Genomic DNA, 20,439 nt, shown 5'->3' with positions numbered 1-20,439 from the left:
ACACTGACCTCCCAGATGGCAGGTGACTATCTCCATATTCATCAGGGTGAATCCCAACAGTGCCACTCTCTACTGAACTTACAGAGGTTTATGGCCGAAAGGCATGTCTACTTACCAGGAGGATATGAGCTCAGCACCATACGACATCTACTAAATATCACAGCTTCTGTTAGGTGATTGAAAATCTTCTGAGATGCTGCGAGCTCTGGTGTTTAAACTTTTGGAGATAGTCTGTACCAGCTTAGGAACAACGCTGTACTTCTGTGGCATTCAAGGAACAGGCTGCTCCTTCCTGTGCTCAGGGTGGAGTTAAGGCAGGCTGGCGCCTTTGCTTTATGCCCTAGAAAATTCCCAGCCAGTAAAACTTCTAATCTACACTTACCGTATGGATTCTTTATAAATGCCTCCTATGGCAAGTTTCTTTGCCTGTCTAGCTCAGCACTCAGGCTACTCAATATTCCTCTCCATGTTATGGACACTTCCACCTTTTTGACCACTATAAAAATCAGACTTAAGAGATAATTTCTGGTAATAGGTTGACAGTGCGGTACCTAGGGCAGCTTATGAACGGGAGGGAGGTTGATGGTGATGGTGTGTTTGCCCACTGTGACAGGACTTAATACACAGCTCCTGAGTACTTGAAATATGAATTAGGGTACAGATGTGACATCATTACTGTGGAGTAATTTATCCCAGATTTTACTCGACAGTACATTTACTACATGGGTAGGAGTTGACACATAAACAGCTTTCCCAAACTGACTGCCAGCAAGAGTGCATCTAGGATTTTGAAAAAGGAGCGAAGTCATGATCAAGCCCTTCACGTCCACAGCTGAGAGAACATGGTAAGCACCGCTGCCTGACAAGTGACCACCCAGCTCAGGAACTGGGGCTGTGCAGTTCAGCCGCAGCTTGGCTGCCAGTAGTATGTGCTATTACAGTGCCTGGAGATGAGGCAGTTTGGAAGCCAGTTTACACAGAGCAAATGGGTACTTTGAGATTGAACTGACTAGGGGAGCAGACACACAACTGGTATACTGGTATAACACCCCACTTTCTGAGGGGTACCTTTTCCGTAGAATGAAGTGACTTACCCTAGTGTAAAGCTCTGTATTGTACATTTGGTGCACTTTTTATTATGAAGTAGTTCATTTACTCTGTAGCAAACATATTGTTTGTCCACACCTCTTGTTACATAGTACAAGGGGCTGTAACTACAGCTTTGAGACTATAGCTTTCATAGCATCTGACAAAGCAAACTGTTGCTGACAGAAGCTTACGTCTCTCTAAATTAATCTATAAGGCACCACTTTTTTTTCTTTTTTCATTCGGCTGCTAGACCTAGGTCCCATCACAATAAATTAGATATCAGAAATCTGACTTGCAACTACCTTGGTCAAACCCATTCTTTGCAGTTTCAACTGGCTTTCTATTTGGTTGTACCTCCAACTCCCCAGTGTCTTCCACTCAGCCTTCCCCCTGCTACTCTCATTCCCCACCCCCCTTTTGTTTCTTTTTAGTTTATCTTCTCCATGCTACCTCAAGAAAAAAAAACACTGAATGTGCTTCTTGCCATCACCTTGTCCATTCTGCCTTTTATTATTATATATTGTGTCTTGTCTATTTAGACTGTGAGCTCTTTAGAGCCAGGCATTTTGCTGGTATAATACCTAGCATGATGGAGTCCTGTTTGACAGGGTCAAAGGTACAGCTGTAATGCACATGACTAACAGTAATAAAGTAAAATGTGCTAAAGACCAAGGATCAAAGAGTGTGTTTTTGTAATGTAATACTTTTACCTCCTAGAGATTTAAGCATAGTGTTTGTAAATTCTATCAAAATGATGACTGATCTTTTTTGTGTCATTCTTTCACACAGTGAGATAGGAACCAAAAGGAGAATTTAAATATTTACAATAAAAAGTTGCACACTCCATGTCAAGTGTCACAAGATGATGTCCTGCAGCTGAGATACAGCTTAGCTGAACTACGCATGATCTTGCCAGATCCAGAAAACCCCTCCATTAGTGGGTGTAAGCAGAGAATGCCCCCAGGCATTGTGTACAGTCCCTGTGAGCTACAAAGCGCATCCTATGGTAAGCAGACAGAGTGCTGCCAGACAAGTGCTTCATGTTTTTGGAGACTATCACTAGATTAAGTTCCTGGCTGTTGGAAGGTGCTAGTGGTAGCACCCATCCAAAACTCCCCATATAGCACTGTAGGATGGAGCTCCATCCCCTTCCCCCCACAAAAAAACAAGCCATGGAAGACACTTACCCCTTAAATGGCAAGGAACATCTGTTTATCCTAAGTGTCCCTTTAAACATCTTCCCTGCCCCCTACCCCACGCCATGTCCTTTCACTCTCTCCTAAATGCCCCTTGTAGCTCCCCATGTTTCCCTTTTACCAATCAAGCTCCCTTCTCCACTGGCCAAATTCCTCCTTCCATTCCCATCTTCCTTTCTCACCTTTGCCTTGAAATGTCTCCCTGATCCCCTCCCCAGGGGTCCTCCTACTTACCTTTACAGTAGACTGTGAAGAACTTCTCACTTGCCTCAGAAGTCACCTTCCCCAGACCACATTGCTGCACTCAGACAGGTGTAGGTTTTGTCTTACATGAGAGTCAGCTAAGCAAGACATTGCTTACATTAGCCCATAGCTAAGCAAGATGTTTGGGGAGAACAAAACATATCAACAAAAAGAAACAGGATGATGCACCTAAGAGTGATATATGCCCTTTGCTGGATGTTGAGCATGGCATGAGCAGAAACAAGATTGGAAGTGATATCGAGGTTTATTCATTTTCCAGATGAGAAGGTTACTGGGCTGCTTTAACTCGACAGACATTGGAGTTGAAACAGAATCTATAGGAAGCAGCAGACAAGCTACCAGGGGAGCAGTGTGTGCAGGACCTCCCAGTGTTGCAATGGGACACTGAAGAAAAAAACAGAACATTGTCACGTTTGCTCTGCAGTGACATCCTCTACACTGTTCTGATAGTTAGCCTGTGATGTGCTTACTGCTTTCACAGACCTGAGGAAGGGCATTTTGTACCTGATTGTCTAATATTTCTCTCAACCATAAGTTGGTCCAATAAAAGATATTACATCACCTCACCTCACCAATCTTGCATCTATTTAAGCCCTGCTAACAATGACAGGACTATCTCTGCAAAAAGGGGCTCTGAAGATGGGACTATAAGCAGAGTAGGGATATTATATAGGCTACTGAAATTTGTTCATCTGGGGACTCAAATTAATTTAAAATAAATGTTTAATGTTTGAATGCCTCAGACTGTGTGTGACACAACAAATGGAGGTGCTCCCACAGCAGAATGAACATAGGAACAGATTTCATATACTGGAGCTGTAGCATTTAGTTCATAATATTCAGTAAAAGAATTACAAGATGTAATGATTTACCTTTCTAGATGAAGGCAGTCATGCAGATAATGATGATGCTTTGTCCGTACACAAAATGTCACATTCTCATCAAATTCTTAGTACATCATACGCCCATGATGACCTTCCCATTTCTAGATTCTCTCTTTGATGTCAGAATCCTTGTTTTTTTAGGACACCAATTCTCAACCATGCCACAATACCCTAGGGTGCCATAAGATACTTTTAAGGGTGCTGTGCAACATTGACACCATTAGATGTGTAAACACCTACAAATGATTCACAACATAAACCCAGAGATTTCAAATCTATAGTGACAAAAACAATTTTGACCCATTTGTGCTCTTTCCAAGCTTTTTTTGCTGTATTAGTTTTCTGTAGTCAAAAAAGGAGTGAAAGCTAAGAGCTGGCAGTCTCTGAGGGGTGCCTTGAGTATAAAAAGGTTGATAACCACTGTTCTAGGTTCTGATAGTCTGGGGATACTGGCAAAGATTACACACAATGAGTTGCTATGGTTGCCAGCCATGTATTAACATAATGCAATAGACAGATAAATGATATTCAGAAGCAGCCATGTCAGTAACTGGTTACAAACTGAACTTAAAGCAATAATAGAGAGATGCTTGCATTTAGTTATGCTGGGACACTGTAGCTACAGCCTCCTAATGACTTCATTTCCCTTGACGTACACTGTAGATAGATACCAGGTTACCCTGCACCTCATTTGGACATAAACTTTTGGAGGATCCCAGAATTTGTGATGTAAGTATAGATGAAGGGAACCACGAGTTTCTCCACCTACTTAAAATGCTCACGGCAAAAATTCTGAGGCAGGTGCTCTGTTTTGAAGATGGGTTCGAGCAGGAGTAACTAGAATAACCACTCAGCCCTCAAGGTTAGTGGTTAACAACACATGTATCCAGCAATGAAAATTCAATAGCATCCCAAGTCAATAAAGTGGTGAAAAACTGCATTAATACCAGGATCCCTGTTTGGACATTTACAGTAATGACTTAAACCAGGGCTAACCAGCTGGCCTTCCAGGGGTAAAAATACAGCCCCTGGGCTCCTAACCAGCTACTGGTCCCCCCACTGCCCTTGCTTCTGCAGTGGCTGGGTTCTCCAGGCTCTCCCTCCCTCCTCCAGCTTCTGCTTCTTGAGCCCACGCCTGGGGACACTAGGCCTAGCAGCAGGAGGGTGCTGCATGTGTAGCAGAGGGAGACCCAGGGTGCCCACCTGGCAAGAGAGGGGTAAGTTTGCCCATGCTGTGTACACAGCCAGAAGGGAGGGTATACTGCTCATGCAGTGGAGGAGCTGAGCTGCTTGTGGAGGTGAACTGGAGCTGGTAGGGGGACCTGCACTGCCCGCAATGGCAAGAGAGGTGCTGGTTTGCTGTACAGCCAAAAGGGAGGCTGTGCTCCCCACACAGCAGAGGAGAGTCAGGCTGCTCACACCAACTGCAAAACAAGAAGCAGGCCATTCACTTTGCCTATGGGACAAGGGGAAGGGAGTCAAATCATTTCCAACATCCACGCAGCTGGGGAAAGCAAGACTACCTGTGCAGCTCGGGGGGGGGGGACTCCAGGGGGAGGCACCTGCAGAGTAACCAAGAGGCACCTCCATGTGACCAAGAGGTCTGTGGCCTGAGGAGTGTGCATCCCCCTCACACTGGTCAGAAACTGGACACCCCTGGCTTAAACATTTCATAGTTTACATTGTTCATTTCCACCTTCTATCACAGTTCATGTACACATACTTTGCATTTTCTGATGAGCACAGACATTTCAGCCTGAAACAAATTGTACCTAAGTCAGTCATTGATGTATATAACAGAACTTGTGCAAAATTTCATTTCTTGGGATAGAACCATCTTTGAGGTAGAGAAAAAAGCATCAGTGCACTTTGTATCAGCCGCAGAGGTAGATGCCTAGTCACAGGAGACAGGGACCAGGGTTGAAACCAGAAGGGTAGAAATCTTATTACTGGAGTATATCACTGTCTTATATTCCACAAAGTCAGTTCACCTTGCTGCCATGTTTGTCCCAATGCTGCGCAGACGTGGGCAAATACACTAGGATTTCATCTCAAAAAACTTTCATTCACGCCTACACCAGCTTAAAGTTGTGACCCTAAGAGCTGCTGAGCACATGCAACTCCCACTGGTTTTATTATTTGGCAATAAGCAACTCTCAGGATCAGATCCTAACTCACAGTAAAAACAAGATGAGAGATTAGTAGTATGCAAGTGACACCACAAAACCAACTGGCCATGATGGGCACCTTCCATTCAATAGGGGCTTCATCCAGTGGCATGCTGGCAAGATATGGGCAGATTACACAGTGCCTGCAACCATATACTTGAAACTCTAACATTATCTATAAAGCTTATATCCATTCTAGAATACATATCATATCTATATTCTAGGGATTTTATTTTTTTATTTTAGTTACTTGTGTGTGTACACATGGGGGTGGGGGGGAAAGAGAGATAGACGGTGCGCATGCACACACACACAAAACAAATGGAGCCAAATTAGAAAAAAAGATCCAAGCCCTTTCTCCTTCCACGCTCTGGAGAAGTTTGGATTTGACTCTCAAATGATCTGGGAACCTCATGGCTTGAGATCCTCCATAAAGGTAGAGTGACTATGACAGGCCTGAATTCCAGGCTACCTGAGGTTCTAAACTAGTTATGAATCCATCTCTGATTTTCAGTAAATGCTCAGCGAGAACTAGAAGTAAAGCTCACAATTCATTTGTTTCATAAGAAACATTAGAACAAAGATTAAAGGATTTTTTTCCTGCCTTGCAGTATGTAAAAATCAGCTGCTGCCAATATACCCCTGACATCTGTATGTACCTTTGAAGACTGGTGATGTTATTCAAAATTCAAAGAGTGTCACGTGTTATTAATAAGAATGTTGCTTGCTACATCTTTTGAACTGTCTATATATTTAGTAGTCGGGCTCAATAATGCAAGCGTGAGTACTTTGACTACATTTTACGCAAGTCATCATTTAAGTGCCTACGGGTACCTACAGAGATGCTAGTCCTCGCTGTAATTAGAATGCTCCAACATCACCTCACCGTCATGTATATTAAGACCCCCACACACTTCAAAATGACCACAGAGCACTTTATCTAAACCTCATCTAATGAACTTTTAAGTGACTCGTGGCCATTTTGAAACACACAAGGGTTTAATACACATGACAGTGAGCCATTTTAATAAGAGCAGCCGTCCAGGAACTGCTTTAATTAAAACAGCCCCCACCCCCAAGCACATGTCTAGGCAGCCTTTGTCTACACAGTTAATTCACACAGCTTGCCTGATCATGCATTTCAAAGGTTTTAAGTAAATAAGAATTTATGATCATCTACCCCAGCTGATATAACATAGCATCACAGTTTCCTTACCAAACCTACAGATCAGGGGTTGGAAACCTATAGCTCATGGGCCACATCCAGCCAGGTAAGAGACTGGACTGGGCTCATGAAGGTCTGTTTCAATCTATGTTAAACTAACAACCTGCCAATCTCCAGCTGCTGCCCAGCCTACTGATCTAGCCTATCTTCTGTACTCCATATTTTATTAAATGGTAGACTGATCCCTTGGTGCTGCTCCAACTTTCCTTGCTCTCTGTGGAGGGCCGTGCTCTCACTCCCCGCTGCAGCCACTACTTATCATCATCACCCTAAAAGCCACTTCAAATCCGCATTCACCACACTTTTTAGCAGCACATTTTTCAGGAAAGACTGCATTGAGGGGGGCAGCAAGACAGCTGAGCCTTCTACACAAAGCATGAACAGCTGAAACAGCAGCCAGGGGACTGGTAGCCCAAGGCAGTAGCTGGGTCAGAAGCCGTGGGCCCCATTAGTAAAAGGCTGCTTATTCATGCCATGCTTTGGCAAATGGGATTTTCTGTTGGTGGGGCCAAGATGGAATTGGAGTCTCACAGTTAAGTCACTGCTGAGGAAACTGAAAACTATAGCTATAAAAATAACTGAAGAAACATCTTCCCTCTTACACCCCCACAACCCACCACAATGCCTGGCTATCTGGACGATGAAGTGTATATGGCAACACTGAAAACAATCACAATTAGCCCATGATTTTCTGTCAACCCCACTCCCATATCTCATGTAGGGCCTCTAACAAAAATATAAATAAGTTGTAGACTGACTTTTTTACAACACTATTTCAAAGCAATAGGTACCACCCCTGAAAACAAGAAGCAGTGCTGTCTTGTAATGAACCCAAGTCCTGGGCCAATTCCATTATTTATGCCAGAGCTTTTTCCCTTCATTATTCTGCCACTTAACAAACAGACCTCTTGGGTACCACTCTGCATATTCTCTGCAGACTTTATAAAAGGGAGAAGGTTTGCATTTGTGAGTTTCCAAAACCTGGACTAGGTCCGTTAAAATTTTGTTTCACTTGTGAAACCTGAGGCAAATTGCAAAGGCTTAAAAATGAGGTCAAGTATTCTCTTGTCAAAACACAAAATGCAACCAACCGGCCTGAAATTTCACCAAACTTCTGTATGATGTCATCTCCAAAGGCAAACAACACAGTCATCCATTTAATTCATGTTCCGTTCTTCTGGCTCAAGCATAATATTACCCCAGGAACAGGAGTCTATTACATCAGACAGAAAAGTTATGAGCCCCAAGTCTCCTTTCTCTGCTACACCAGTTTCACAGCCTCAGAGAGAGAATCTAGTAGTTGATAATAGCTGTACTTCAGGTCATATTCCATGTCATACCAGTAATTCACTAGAGAAAAAAGAAAAATGGAAATTGTTGCAGTTTGGTTTAAGAAATGCTTTATGGGCATGTTTGTACACAGATTTAGAGAGCTATATTAGCATACGTCAATGCTGGGTGGACTTTGAAGGAAGTACAGCAAGCACAATGTAGGCAGGAATTTTTGCAAAGTTCTGTAGATACACATCTGTTTTAACCATATTAACCCCTAAAAAGCTCATCTTTGGCTTTCCCAAATTAGAGGCAGGAAAAGTATTTAGATCTGCTGTAATCTAGACTAACACCACCAAATTAATTTAAATGTACTACTGAATCTAGATATGAGCCTCCTTCCTGCCATATTTAGTGTATTACAGATAAATGAACCCGCTTCCCTACATGGACCACCAGAAAGTGTCCAAATTTTATTATTTTAATTTGGGCCACAATTTATCTGCAATGCACTAGCTATCTAAAAAAGGAGGCAAGTCAAACACATTGTGAAAGCTTCAGTGGTTTTTGGTGACTGATGAAAGTTTGCTCCCAGCATCCATTAGCTCAAACTCAAAAAATATGCCTTCATCCTATACATGTGAGGCACAATTACAGTACATTTCGTGGATAAGAGGCTACGCGTACATACCGAATTCTCCAACAGAGTTACTAGATGGGGCAGAAGGAAACTGTCAAAGCAGTCCAACCTTTTCTCAGGCTAGTGATCCTCAATTTTTTTTAGACTCAAGGCATCCCTTGCAAAATGCCAGCTCTTAGCTTTCGATCATGTTTTGACATGAGAAAAATAACAGGGCAAAACTTCTATTGCACAAAACTCAAAAAGACACCCTTAAAAGGTTTCAAAGCACCTGTGCCTCCCCCTGGTTGAAAATCACTGCCTTAGACCAGGGAGGTCAAAGATACAGACTGTGGAATCCTATCACCTGGCCCATGATAATGCCTGTGAACCTTGGACTGGACTCACATGCAGCACACACGTGCTGCATGTGAGTCCACATGCTGCCCATGGCCATTGGAGCCAGGCAGGGATGGACACTGCAGGCAGTGTACAGGGTTGGTCTGTGGACCCATAAACTGGATCTGGGGCCCTCATCTGGCCCACAGGACCTGGTAAGTTTGATATCCATCTTAGACTATGCCTATATTTACTTGATTTGCCAGCAGAAAGTTCTGGTGGCAGTCAGCAGCCACCACCACCAAACTGCCTGAGCACATGGCCACCTGAACACCAAGCCACCTGTGCACTTCTGGTCCCGCCACACAGTTCCATGATGGTAACTACACCACCAGAGCATGAAGCTGTCCTCTGGGAAGGCACCAGCTGATGAATGGATCACAGTAGCCAGCTGAAGATGTGGGATTGTCTCCATGCCCTGGTGGGCAGCAACAAAAGCTTCACTTCACTCATCAGAAGTGGAGTAACTCTGGCCGAAGAGTGGGGTGCTCTGCTGCCTCAGAGGGGCTGAGTATGCACAGACTCAAAGTTTTGAAGCTTTGCCAGGAAGACTTGATAGCATAAAGCAGACCTATAGTAAGACCTAAATGGCTTGAATGCTGGCCCTGGAAGCCAGAAATACTAATTTACAATTCAGAAATACTAATGTATAGCTTAACTGTCTTTTCAACCGTGGAAAGTACAGTACTAAAACAAATGCTTCCAATATTTGCAGTGCTGTATGTTCACTTTTCTAACCAGGTTGATATTTAATATAAATTAGAATGGAGAAAAATAATCTATTTAAAAGGATCTTTGGCCCCAACCTGATCTTGCTCAAGAAAACAAATGGCATCTCAGGCATGTCTAGCAGGAGCTATCACAGACTACAAGTCTCTTTGGCACAAATGCTCTTCTTACCTGCTATACAGCCATGTGACTGCTGAACATGATGGAACCACAGTGAAGGGAGGTACAACATCTCACCAGCTTTTACTATGCAATGCAAAGGCTTTGCCTGGTCATACTCTGGGTATAGTTTTAGATCTGGATTTAAAGGATCCACTGGAATCCATGGTACCTACGTGGAGAAGAATATTTAAAGTACATGGTGAGATTTGACAAGGCAGTATCTACACCCAAAAAATGAAGTTGATAAATAAAATATACCCATACCTAACAAAATATCATATGTAACTGTGAACCCTATAAAACCATATTATTGCATCAAAATGCTTCTTTCTAAAATAATAGATCAAGGGATCCACCATCATCTGTAGATTCTGTGGAAACCATTTTGGAGATGGTGGTAGTAGAGGTGATGCAACAGGTAGCAAATTCAGGAGAGAAATGGACAGGAAGGAAGAGTTTTCTTGGAGAATTCCTAAATGAAGTAAAATAGGTTCCACCACTGGTAGGTAAACTGAGTTTATGTCACTTAGCATTTGTTGAAATATATTTCCAAGCCAAAACGGAGTAACTATAACGAGTCTTTCCCTCCTTAGCCTTTTGTTTCCTTAGGTCCGAGAATGAATTGTAAGCTGCGTGAACTTATATAGCTCTTTTCACTACAGTACTTTACTAGCTCCTAGTCTTGAATGTACTTATTCCAGGCGCATCCTAGGAATTACGGAAATACTATTATTCTAATGTTATACATGAGCAACTGAGGTACAAAGGAACTGAGCTGTCTGAAATGACACAGGATGTTTGCAGAAAAACTGCAAACAGAACCCAGGCCTCCCGAGTCTCAGATCAACACCTTAAGCCAGGGGTGGGCAAAATACGGCCTGTGGGCCGAATCCGGCCTGCAAGCCCGTTCTATCTGGCCCACAGGGCCCCTAAAAAACTTAGAAAATTAGTATTATCTGTCTTTGGTTCCTGTCAAAAATGACCCGGGGACCCCGGTGGGCTCATGCAATAGCAGGGCCTACCCAGCCCCAGCCCCCCAGCTGGAAGTCCCAGCATGGGCTTCTGGCCTGGGAACATGTGGCTCCCTGGCTGCACCTGGCACAGGAAACTCAGGTAAGGCAGGCAGAGGCAGGCCCCAGGCAGGGAAGGAACCCAGAGAAAAGCAGCCCCTTGCCCACCCCGTGGCCGGCGGTCCCTACTGCAGCCACTGGCAGCCTGTGAGGAGCTGTCCTGAGCAGCCACAGGCAGCCCCACACGAGCTGAGAGCAGCTCCAGCACTGGGTGCTGGCCATGGGGCAGGGAAGGGGCTGCTTTTCCCCAGGCTCAGCACAAGCTTGTAACCCACCCCCACTGCCAGCCTGGGCTTGCCCATCGGGGCTGTGCTGTAGCAGCAGCAGCAGCAGCTGCAGCCCCCACACTTGCCGCACGGGGCAGTGTTTGCTGCTGTTGCTGCCCACCTGGAGCTCACGCACTGGCCAGCCCAGAGGCGGCGGTGGCAAACACTGCCCAGCGTGGCAAGTGGGGGGGGCTGTTTTCCTCCATGCCAAGCAGCTGCTGCCACCTTGGTGCAGCCCCAACAGGCGAACCCAGAGCCAGCATGGGGCCCAGACTGGCAGTGGGAGCAGGTTACAAGCTGGTGCTAAGCCTGGGGAAAAGTGGCCCCTTGCCCACCCTATCGCCAGCCTCCTGTGCTGCAGTCACTCGCAGCCGACATGGGGCTGCCTGTGCCTGCTCAGGACAGCCCTGTGCAGGATGCAAGCGGCTGCAGCAGGGAGTGCTGGCCACAGGGCAGGGGAGGGGCCGCTTTTTCCCATGCTCAGCACCAGCTCCTTTCCTGCTGGCGAGCAGGGGGTCAGGGCTGCACACTGCCCCCCACCTGTACTGCAGGGCTGGGGGGCACTGGGAATGAGCAGGTGCACAGGGCCCACACTGGTGTCCCAGGCACCAGTGACAGGGTGCAGGAGCAGAGGGTCCCAGCCAGCAGGGGCTCTATGGAGCCAGGCGAGCTCCCCACTCTCCCTGCTGGTGCAGCCCAGCCCAGCTCCACAAACCCCTGCCAGCCTGTGCCCCCTCTGGGCCACACCAGTGCTGGCCCTGAGATACTGGTTCCAAGACATAGGGACATTGGTCCCAAGGTAGTGACCAGGGGTCAGGGCACCTGTTAAGGGGCAGGGTTACCCATGCAGCCCTTGACAGCTTGCCAAAACTGGGTAAGTGGCCCTCTACCCAAAATAATTGCCCACCCCTGCCCTAAACTCTGGCCAATCTTTCTTCTTCTCACAGTGTGAATAATGAACAGCATGTTTCTTAAAGTGCACCTACTTTAAAACACTAAGTACAAACAATACATTCTGCTACAAATAAGAACACATACTTTGTTCATCACAGTTTTATTGCACTGGAGGGTACTGTTCTGGGTTGAGACTCATTACTGGTCAGAGGTCTAGCTCAGGGTCTACACAAAGCAATACATTTCATCCTTAATGGAATCAGTTCCTTTACTAAGAATTCATTTAAAAAAATGTTGCTGGATCCTTTTCAGAGTGATGCACACAAAACGGTGTATTCTTTTAACAGCTAATAACTTCAGGGATTCCCAGTGTGCAGTAATCCCCAGTGGTACTACATGACACACTATACTACAGAGCTGACTAATTAACTCCACAGTAAAGCATCACTGCCTACACATACAGCACTATTAGGCTGCAGTAAACTAATTAACTCCTCTGTAGAACAGTACTGCCAGACACAAGTACTATTCTACAGCAGACTAATTACATGCAGCAAAAGCTACATGTAGATGGGATGGGGCTGGCTGGAGCATGAAAGTGATACAGCTACAGTGCAGGGGCTGCCTGCCAACTAGCCCTGCCCTGTAGCACCCTTGTGCCCCAGTCAGCTCCTCTGCAACATGTTGAGTCGGATCAAAGCAGTGCCGGGCCAGCAGGCTGACCCTGGGGCTTCTTGCCAGCTGGGGCTGCTCTGCCCTGGCTCAGCATGCTGTGGTCCCAGGCACATGTGCAAACACTCCATCTGGGAGCAATAAAATCCAATGCGAACTGAACCAGATTTTATTGCATGTGCAGATACAGCCAATATATCTTAAAATATCCTCCATAGAAACAGGATGTACTTCCAAAAAAATAAAATCCTGAATATAGCCTTCTTTAATCCTATTTTTTGTGAAGAGTGGATCCATCATCTAGCCATAGGTTCACTTTCAGAGTAGTGGTGCAATATGTGAAACTCCTTTTCATTCATTTATTTAAACTTGCAGAATTAGAAACTGATAATGCTCTGTAATACAGATACTGTACATACCTTGTCCACAGCATCTTTATCTACAACCTGAAATGAGCCATTTTCTGATATGTGGTATGTTGCTGGGAGGTAGAATTCTGGAAGCACAGGGCACAAAGAGATAAATATCAGCCATCTTAATTTCACAGAAAGACATCTAGTAGCAGTGGGTGACACTTTCACTATTAGACACAAACATCACCAGCTCCAGTTCTCTTCCTCTCCTTCTTTCCCCTCGTTCAGTATTGTGGCAAAGGAATGAAGAACTCACATAACATTTGAAAAAATGAACAATGCTTTATTCTTCCAAATGAGTTATTTTTCCCCTTCCTCAAAACACACACAACCTTTCTTTTCATGACCCCACTCTCTGTGTTCTAGTATCTCATTTTCCTTGTCCGAGTCACAAATTCTTCCTTTACTTACCCAGCATTGTATTCTCTGTCTTCACAGCTTCAGTCATTCTCCAAGACAGGCCTCAGAATTATTAATGACTTATGGCTAATCTTTCATTTCTAGATGCACCCTACTTGGTTTATCATATTTGGACCCCTTAGTTACTCTACTTTCATTGCTTTGGCATTTACGGCTTTCTAATACTGCATTCTAGCAGTTTCCTTTCCATTAACCTCATCTTCAAAATTCAAGACTTGACCTATTACTAGATCCTAAAACTGCAGCCTTAGCAATAGGATGTTTTACAGAAAGTAAACCACATGCTGAGTTTCCAAGTAGCAAACAATGTAAGTATAATATGATTAAAAAAACAATATAAAAATCACACACTGAAGTCAGCATAGGAACATAGGACTGGAAAGAGGTCCTGGGTCATCAAGTCCAGTCCTCTGTGTGTATAGGCAACTGTTAACCAAACAACGCCCCCCCCCCCCATCACTAACTCAAAGCAAAAATTGCCACTTCAAATCCTAATACACAAGTACAGGGAGCTATATACAAAACAGCAAGAACACCCTACAGCACAGGGGTGGGCAAGTATTTTGGCTGGAGGGCCACTAATGAGTTTTGGTGTCCTCTCAAGGGCCACATCTTTCTCACTTTCCTCTCCCCATCCCCACATCGCCTGGAAGTACAGGATGCCCCAATCCTCACCCTGCCCAGAACCGCAGCACATCCCCATCCCCACCCTGCCCAGAACCTGCTGGCTGGGAAGGGTGGGGGGAGGCCAAAGGGAGACATTAGTGATAGAAAACAAGGTAGAAAAGATTTTGTCTGTGAAAAAGAAAATAGTGGGAGATCAGAAAAATAAGAAAGAAAGAAGCTCTAATTTTTCCCCCTGCTTTCTTCCCACTCCCTTACCTGCTTTATCTTTTGTCTTTATAATTTCCACCTAATTTACATCCTCACTGACATCCTGCCACACTTCTAGCTTCTCTCATCCCTTGGAGTCTCAGAACAGCAGAGACTCCTTATGCTTGAAGAAGGGCGACTGTCCCCAAAAGTTTGCCAAGAACTTTTTTCCAACTACTCAGTTGGTCTAATAAAAGATATCACATCTACCCAAAGAAGCTTCCCTGCCTATGTCCTTAGACCAACACAGCTACAACCAAAAACCCAGCTTTCCCCTAGCTAAAATTCACCTCACAAATGTATTTGTACAGAGCAAGCAAATTCTGTCTGTCACTGTTTTGCTAAATTAAACAAGGCAAGCTCCTTTAATCTTCTTCCATAAGAGAAGGACTCCGTTCCCTTGATCATCTTAGTGAGTCTTTTTTGACTTGTTCCAGTTTAAGTTCATCCTTTTAAACCACCACACACAGTATTCTAAATGGCGTCTTACCAATGCCCTGTGTGATAGTATTAGTACCTCTTTGTCTGTAGTCTGTATATGCTACCTAATGTACTTAAGATTGTAATAGCCTTTTTCACAGCTGCATTGCACTGGTGATGTTACTGCATATAAAAGTTACCAATGAAAATACACAAATATTAACTGGGAATGTGTACACTATCCAACCTGTATAATAAGGGTAGCAGAGATATGGCCCTCAATATTGCCTGCTACAAAGCAGCACACACTGGAACCAGCCCTATGTGCTGCATGCAGTATATGGAGGCCATCTGGCATGGGCTGCACATGGCGCAGGGCCAGTCTGAGGGATGCACAGCATGCAGTGCTGTGCTGGACCAGCCCTGCACATTGAATCTGGGGCAAGTCCAGATAGAGCCCATAAACCAGCTTCATGTGCCAGATCTAGCATGTAAAGCCAAACTGGCATGGGCACCACATGCAGTGCATGGCCCAGACCTGTGTTACATGCTGTATGTAGCACGCATTCCAGACTGACCCCACTCACACCCTATTTTCCTTTGTCACATATACAAACATACATGGATATGCATGCATACTAAATCGCATACCATATGGGATGAAGGGACGATCACTGGGTGGATGCAGTAGAAAGTGCTTCTCTCCAGAGATCACACAGTACAAGTTCTCATAGTGATCTTTATGTACTAAAATTGAGAAAGAGAAGATATGGAAAGAAAAGAGGGGGAGAGTGGGAGTTGATTAGCATTGTTTCTTCTTCTACAACTCAACCTGTAGCAAACTGAAAATGTCATGTCTTATCTTCAGTGGGTGTTTTCCTTCTCTTGTAGCCAGAGGAAAAGGAAAACAACAACATTTCATATATGTATAAACATTTCACTTTTCATTCATAAGTATTCCATATCATTTTACCTACAATAACCAGGCAGTAATACAGATACAGTCACTTCTGGGATGGAGGCTGGAAGCCAAATGACATAAAACAGACTGATCAACAGTTTGAGGGCAGTGGGAATTTGGGATTTATAGTATCAACTCATCCATTCCTGCTCTGCTATGCACTCAACCATACAGAAAGTAGATAGGAATCTCAGATCACTGATTTAATGAATCCAGTGCCTACCTTTACATACGGCATTTGTTAGTAACTGAAAATTCAGAGGAAGAGGAAAACACCCATAATGCTATTAATTGTGCAATATTCTACATGACAGAGGAAATTCTTCTTGACTGTTACAGTGATTAGCTGGCACCGTACATGAGAGTGAAATACAAATACTTCACTTGAAGCCAATGTCTAAGACATATAGGAGAAAAACCCTCAGTACCCTACCTGGAACAACACAAGGAACATACACATAGGGCTACAGCAGTTAGAGGCTGAGGAAGGGTAGGTGGAGAGAAAGGTCATCACAAAATAGGAGGTTAAAATAGAACCTCCCCATCAGAACAAATGGGTGATGCCTACCCATCCTGTTATGCCCTCAAAAAGAAGTGTGTCAAAATCTGGACTGAGAGCACATGAAAGACCAGACAGCACCATTTAATACGCACAGGATGTCACAGCACCAGACTCCCCAAGCCAGAAATTCACAGCATCAGGCTTTTTTCCTGCAGAGAGAGAAGAGGTAATAACTTACAAAAGAAAGAGAATTGAACTATTACATTTAAAGAATCTCAAAAGAAGAACTTCTTGCCAACTCTGTTTGTATCTATCCTCCATCACTCTCAGTAAAAATGTCAGTCTTTATTGCGAATAACCTGAATACAACTGTGACCTCCTTCCAGAATTAGGTCTACTGCACTAACCCATTAGACCTGTTAATGGAACACTATTCATCCCTACAGATAATGACCATAGCCATAACTTTCACTTCCTGGAGACTTGGATCTAAAAGTCCTAGCTCAAATCAAACTTCTGTACATCTATGTACCTTAATTCCATTGACAGGAGGAATTTACATCACTATCAGGCGAGTCATGCAAATTCAACAATCCATTACTATAGGGGTGTTAAACTTAGCCAGCCCTGCAGGGCCAGTCTGCAGACCAGGTTGGGTCCACACACCAACTCCATACACCAGAGCCTCCATACACTCAGGGCCAGCCCAGCGTGACAACTCATTCAGTGTATGCCCTGGACCACCACTGCCAGCTGCATGTAGTGTGCACAGGCCCTAGTCAGGGGCTCACTTATGGAACCAGTATGGGGTGTGCTCTGCATGAAGTATTCACACCAGACCGGCTCTGCACACTGGCTCTGGTGTGTTGGGCCTGTCTGTGGGCCTGATCTGGACCAGCCAAGGAGCCAGCATACAGGGCCAGTCTGGCAGCGTGCCCCATGCAGTACCCCAACTCAGCTTTGTGCAATTTCCACGCTGGGTCCAGCACCACATGCTACATGTAGCACATGCCAGCCCTGGTCCAGAGCTCATGCTACATACAGCTTGCAAGCCAGCAGGAGGCATGTGTTGCATGTGGCACACATGCTGGACCAGCCTTGTGTAGGATGCAGGGATGGTCTGTGGGCCTGATCTAGCCCTGGAGCCAGCATGCAGGGCTGGTTGGTACAAACACCATATGTAGTTCATGGCGCAACAGTTCTGCAAGGGGCCAGCATGTGCCACATGTGGCGCACAGGGTCAGTCCTAAACTGACGAGCTGGATCTCAGGGCTTCATAGGTCAGACCCAGCTAGCAGGCCCCATCCTTGACATTCCTACATAACTAACACTTATAACGTCCCAAAGGGCACTGGCTGGATGAACAGAACACAGACAGTCCATGGGCCAGCTCCAGCACATGGAGCCACATCTGTGAGCTATATCCAGCCTACAAAACTTTGTGCGCTAGGTCTGGGGTCACACACTGGGCCTGACCCCATGTGATGGCTCTGGCTGGGGACCTGTGCTGCGTGTCACATCCAGGGCCACAAACTAAACTCCCATGCTGAGTCTCAAGCCCGCATACCAGGTCCAATCCTGTGCACCATATCCAGGGCTACACACCACGTCTGGTCATGGACAGACCCCATAGGCTGGCCTAATCCAACCATGCCATCTGGCCTGTGGGGCTCCCCATAGGTCAAAATATTTAGCAACAGGGGAGCAGTGGAAGCACTAATTGCTACATGTCTCCCAGAGCCATGGAAAATAATGCTACTACCACTTCCATCTGCCAAATTTCCAGATGTGTGGAGAGCCCCACAGGCCTGTGGTGCCACTGCTCTAGGCTATTGTCCAGCTTTTGCACCCAACAGCACATAAAGAATTGATGTGGCTAGAATCATGTCTTGCTACCTTTGACTTCCTTTGCTCAAATGACTAGTTACCTATTTACAGATAGGTTAACAAGGGCCATAAGTCCAAAACAGGACTCAAACTCATGCTTCAGGAGCCATGGTAGGACACCTTAAACGCTCTAATGCTCTCAAAAAAAGTCACACCCTCCCTATTACCAATTCAGTTTCATACAGGGTACATGAACTCAGAACAGGAGACAGCCAGCATTTTACCCACTATGTGGACAAAAGTTCTGTAGACTACTATAACAGCTAAGTCCAAAATGCATGTAGGACAATAATTTTGGAGCAGGCCAAACCAAATGGCCAGGTTAAACTATTGTGTAAACGCTCCTTCTTGAGATAAGCCGCAGTAATCAAAAATATAACAAACAATATTTAGCATATTTGTTTTTTTCCTTACCTAGTGCCTCACTCATCCATGGTATGTCAGGCTCCACATCACCCAAGAGCTCAGGGAACTCCTCAGTTAGGTTTGAACACTGCTTCTGCACATAGAAGACACCAGGAGATGTCACTTTCTTCTCCACGATGTCCAAGAAGCTGCTGAAAGGCATGTGTCGCTCTTCTGGCATAACAAACCGGTCTTGATAAACTGCATCGGCATAACCATTTGGTGTTACAGCCACACTCACCACCTTGGAGCCCATTACCTCCCTGCAAAATATATCTGAGGTTCACAGTCACGCGAGGACCCATAGCAAGCAAACATGTCAGATCACAGCGGCAATTTTTCAAAAAAGCAATCTGCTGTTTGGATGTACCCAGAACCCTTCTCTCTTGGCTATCAGAACATTTCTAGCCATTTACGTACTGCACCTCGCTGTGTACCTTTAACAGGACTTGTGTGTGGTTATTTTAATAATCCTAACCACAGCTCTCCAGGCCTGTTCACACAGCACTACCAACACTGCTGCCACAGGCAGCCCCATTCCAACTTAGAGATTAAATTCTAACATGTTTACTGCTCATATGTCACTGTTACATGATGTGCAGTATGGGCCACTTGGTGCTGAAGGGGTAATGGGGACAAGGACATTGTTTTATCTACTGTAGGCTTGATCAGGGCACTCTGCACATTTTTTCCTTCTCCTGTTGGTCTCCCTTACTGTTCTCCACACAAATCAAATCTTCCACTTCCCTGAATGAACCCCCTCAAGGTACCACAACACAGCAGCTCAGGGGAGTTGCATCTGAATGTTGGGCCTTTGCACAAGGAGATCCTAAGAGAAGGACTTCAGGCATACCCCCAGCCTAACCAACAGAAACAAACAGCAAACACCTCTTTCCTGCCGGTCTAAGTCATTAACCGGCTACAGGCTAGTTTCGAAAGCAATTCCTACCTGAGGTAGGGCAGCGTCCACTTCTTCAGAGCTGGCCAATGATCGAAAGCATTGCGAATGATGCAGGGCTTGTTTGGACATACCCATTCCCGATGAAACTCCAGAGGAGACAGCGGGCTCTCAAGGTAGGGCACAGATTCTGCCAGGCTCAGCTCTGCCAGACAAATTCAAATCAATTTTACTGAACTGCAACCAGCTCAGGCCCCCTGCAGCCAGCTAACACTACTTTTCCCAAGGAGTCTTGCGTGTGGAAGACCAGTTAGAAACTTTCTCTGGGGGACTGCAGGCCACAGAGAACTAAAGCAAAGGAAATCGATCCCAGGCTCTTTGCAACTCAGAAGCTAGGTACTGACAGAGTGAGCTGCACAGGCAACCTCTGCACAGCCAGCCTCGCTCTCTGAACCCACTGCTGGCTGCACTTCGTCTCCCCCAGGGACAAGGACTTAGACACACAGACGTTACCAACGAGCATCATCAGTACTGGGCTTGTACAGCCTAGACACCTGAAGTAGCCCGATCATCTGCAGTGTCCAGCAGCTTTAATGGTGGTGACTGAAGCACGGGCAGGGGCATCCAAGCACGGAAACCTTGGCCTTCGCTGCTGGGATGGTCTCTGCTGATACCTCGCTGCTGCCAGGGGGCAGCCTGGGGCTACTCACTGCCTTTGAAAACGTGTTATGTCCCTGCAGCCGCCCGCTCT

At 45.4% G+C, this 20,439-nt stretch overlaps 1 protein-coding gene and 1 long non-coding RNA gene across 5 annotated transcripts; one reads left to right on the top strand and one right to left on the bottom strand.

Annotated features, from left to right (window-relative positions):
* The first annotated feature begins 2 nt into the window (after positions 1-2).
* LOC109298782 lies at positions 3-3,115 on the top strand. Of its 2 annotated transcripts, XR_002097701.1 has the most exons (3): positions 3-845; positions 1,879-2,095; positions 2,809-3,115. It is a non-coding gene; the product is annotated as an uncharacterized LOC109298782 (long non-coding RNA). The 2 variants fall into 2 exon arrangements; XR_002097700.1 differs by lacking the exon at positions 3-845 and having other exon boundaries at positions 871-2,095.
* JMJD7 (jumonji domain containing 7) lies at positions 2,806-20,343 on the bottom strand. 3 transcript variants are annotated; one of them, XM_019519060.1, is made up of 10 exons: positions 20,243-20,343; positions 19,740-19,893; positions 18,800-19,053; positions 16,651-16,707; positions 15,687-15,782; positions 13,329-13,405; positions 10,017-10,176; positions 5,425-8,176; positions 3,422-3,604; positions 2,806-2,933 (listed from the first exon to the last, which is right to left on the bottom strand). In XM_019519060.1, the coding sequence occupies exons 1-8, from the start codon at positions 20,310-20,312 to the stop codon at positions 8,088-8,090; spliced, it is 957 nt and encodes a 318-aa protein (XP_019374605.1). In that variant the 5' UTR covers positions 20,313-20,343; the 3' UTR covers positions 2,806-2,933; positions 3,422-3,604; positions 5,425-8,087. The 3 variants fall into 3 exon arrangements, with proteins under 3 accessions (XP_019374605.1, XP_019374604.1, XP_019374603.1); XM_019519059.1 differs by lacking the exons at positions 2,806-2,933; positions 3,422-3,604 and adding an exon at positions 9,311-9,721 and having other exon boundaries at positions 8,091-8,176; XM_019519058.1 differs by lacking the exons at positions 2,806-2,933; positions 3,422-3,604 and adding an exon at positions 9,311-9,687 and having other exon boundaries at positions 8,091-8,176.
* Positions 20,344-20,439: the final 96 nt, after the last annotated feature.

This window comes from Gavialis gangeticus, unplaced genomic scaffold (genome assembly GCF_001723915.1).
Source record: "Gavialis gangeticus isolate Ggan-Ray unplaced genomic scaffold, GavGan_comp1, whole genome shotgun sequence".
NCBI classification, from domain to species: domain Eukaryota; kingdom Metazoa; phylum Chordata; order Crocodylia; family Gavialidae; genus Gavialis; species Gavialis gangeticus.
Note: the sequence above shows the minus strand (reverse complement) of the source record. Positions and strands in the feature narration are given on the sequence as shown.

Excerpts from the sequence above, each read along its gene's own strand:
- JMJD7 (XM_019519058.1), bottom strand. The coding sequence starts at position 20,312 with ATGCCCCTGCCCGTGCTTCAGTCACCACCATTAAAGCTGCTGGACACT. Across the intron at positions 16,708-18,799 it reads ATGGATGAGTGAGGCACTAG|GAAAAAAGCCTGATGCTGTG; the intron begins GTAAGGAAAAAA and ends CTCTCTCTGCAG. Across the intron at positions 13,406-15,686 it reads TCGTCCCTTCATCCCATATG|AATTCTACCTCCCAGCAACA; the intron begins GTATGCGATTTA and ends CTGTGCTTCCAG.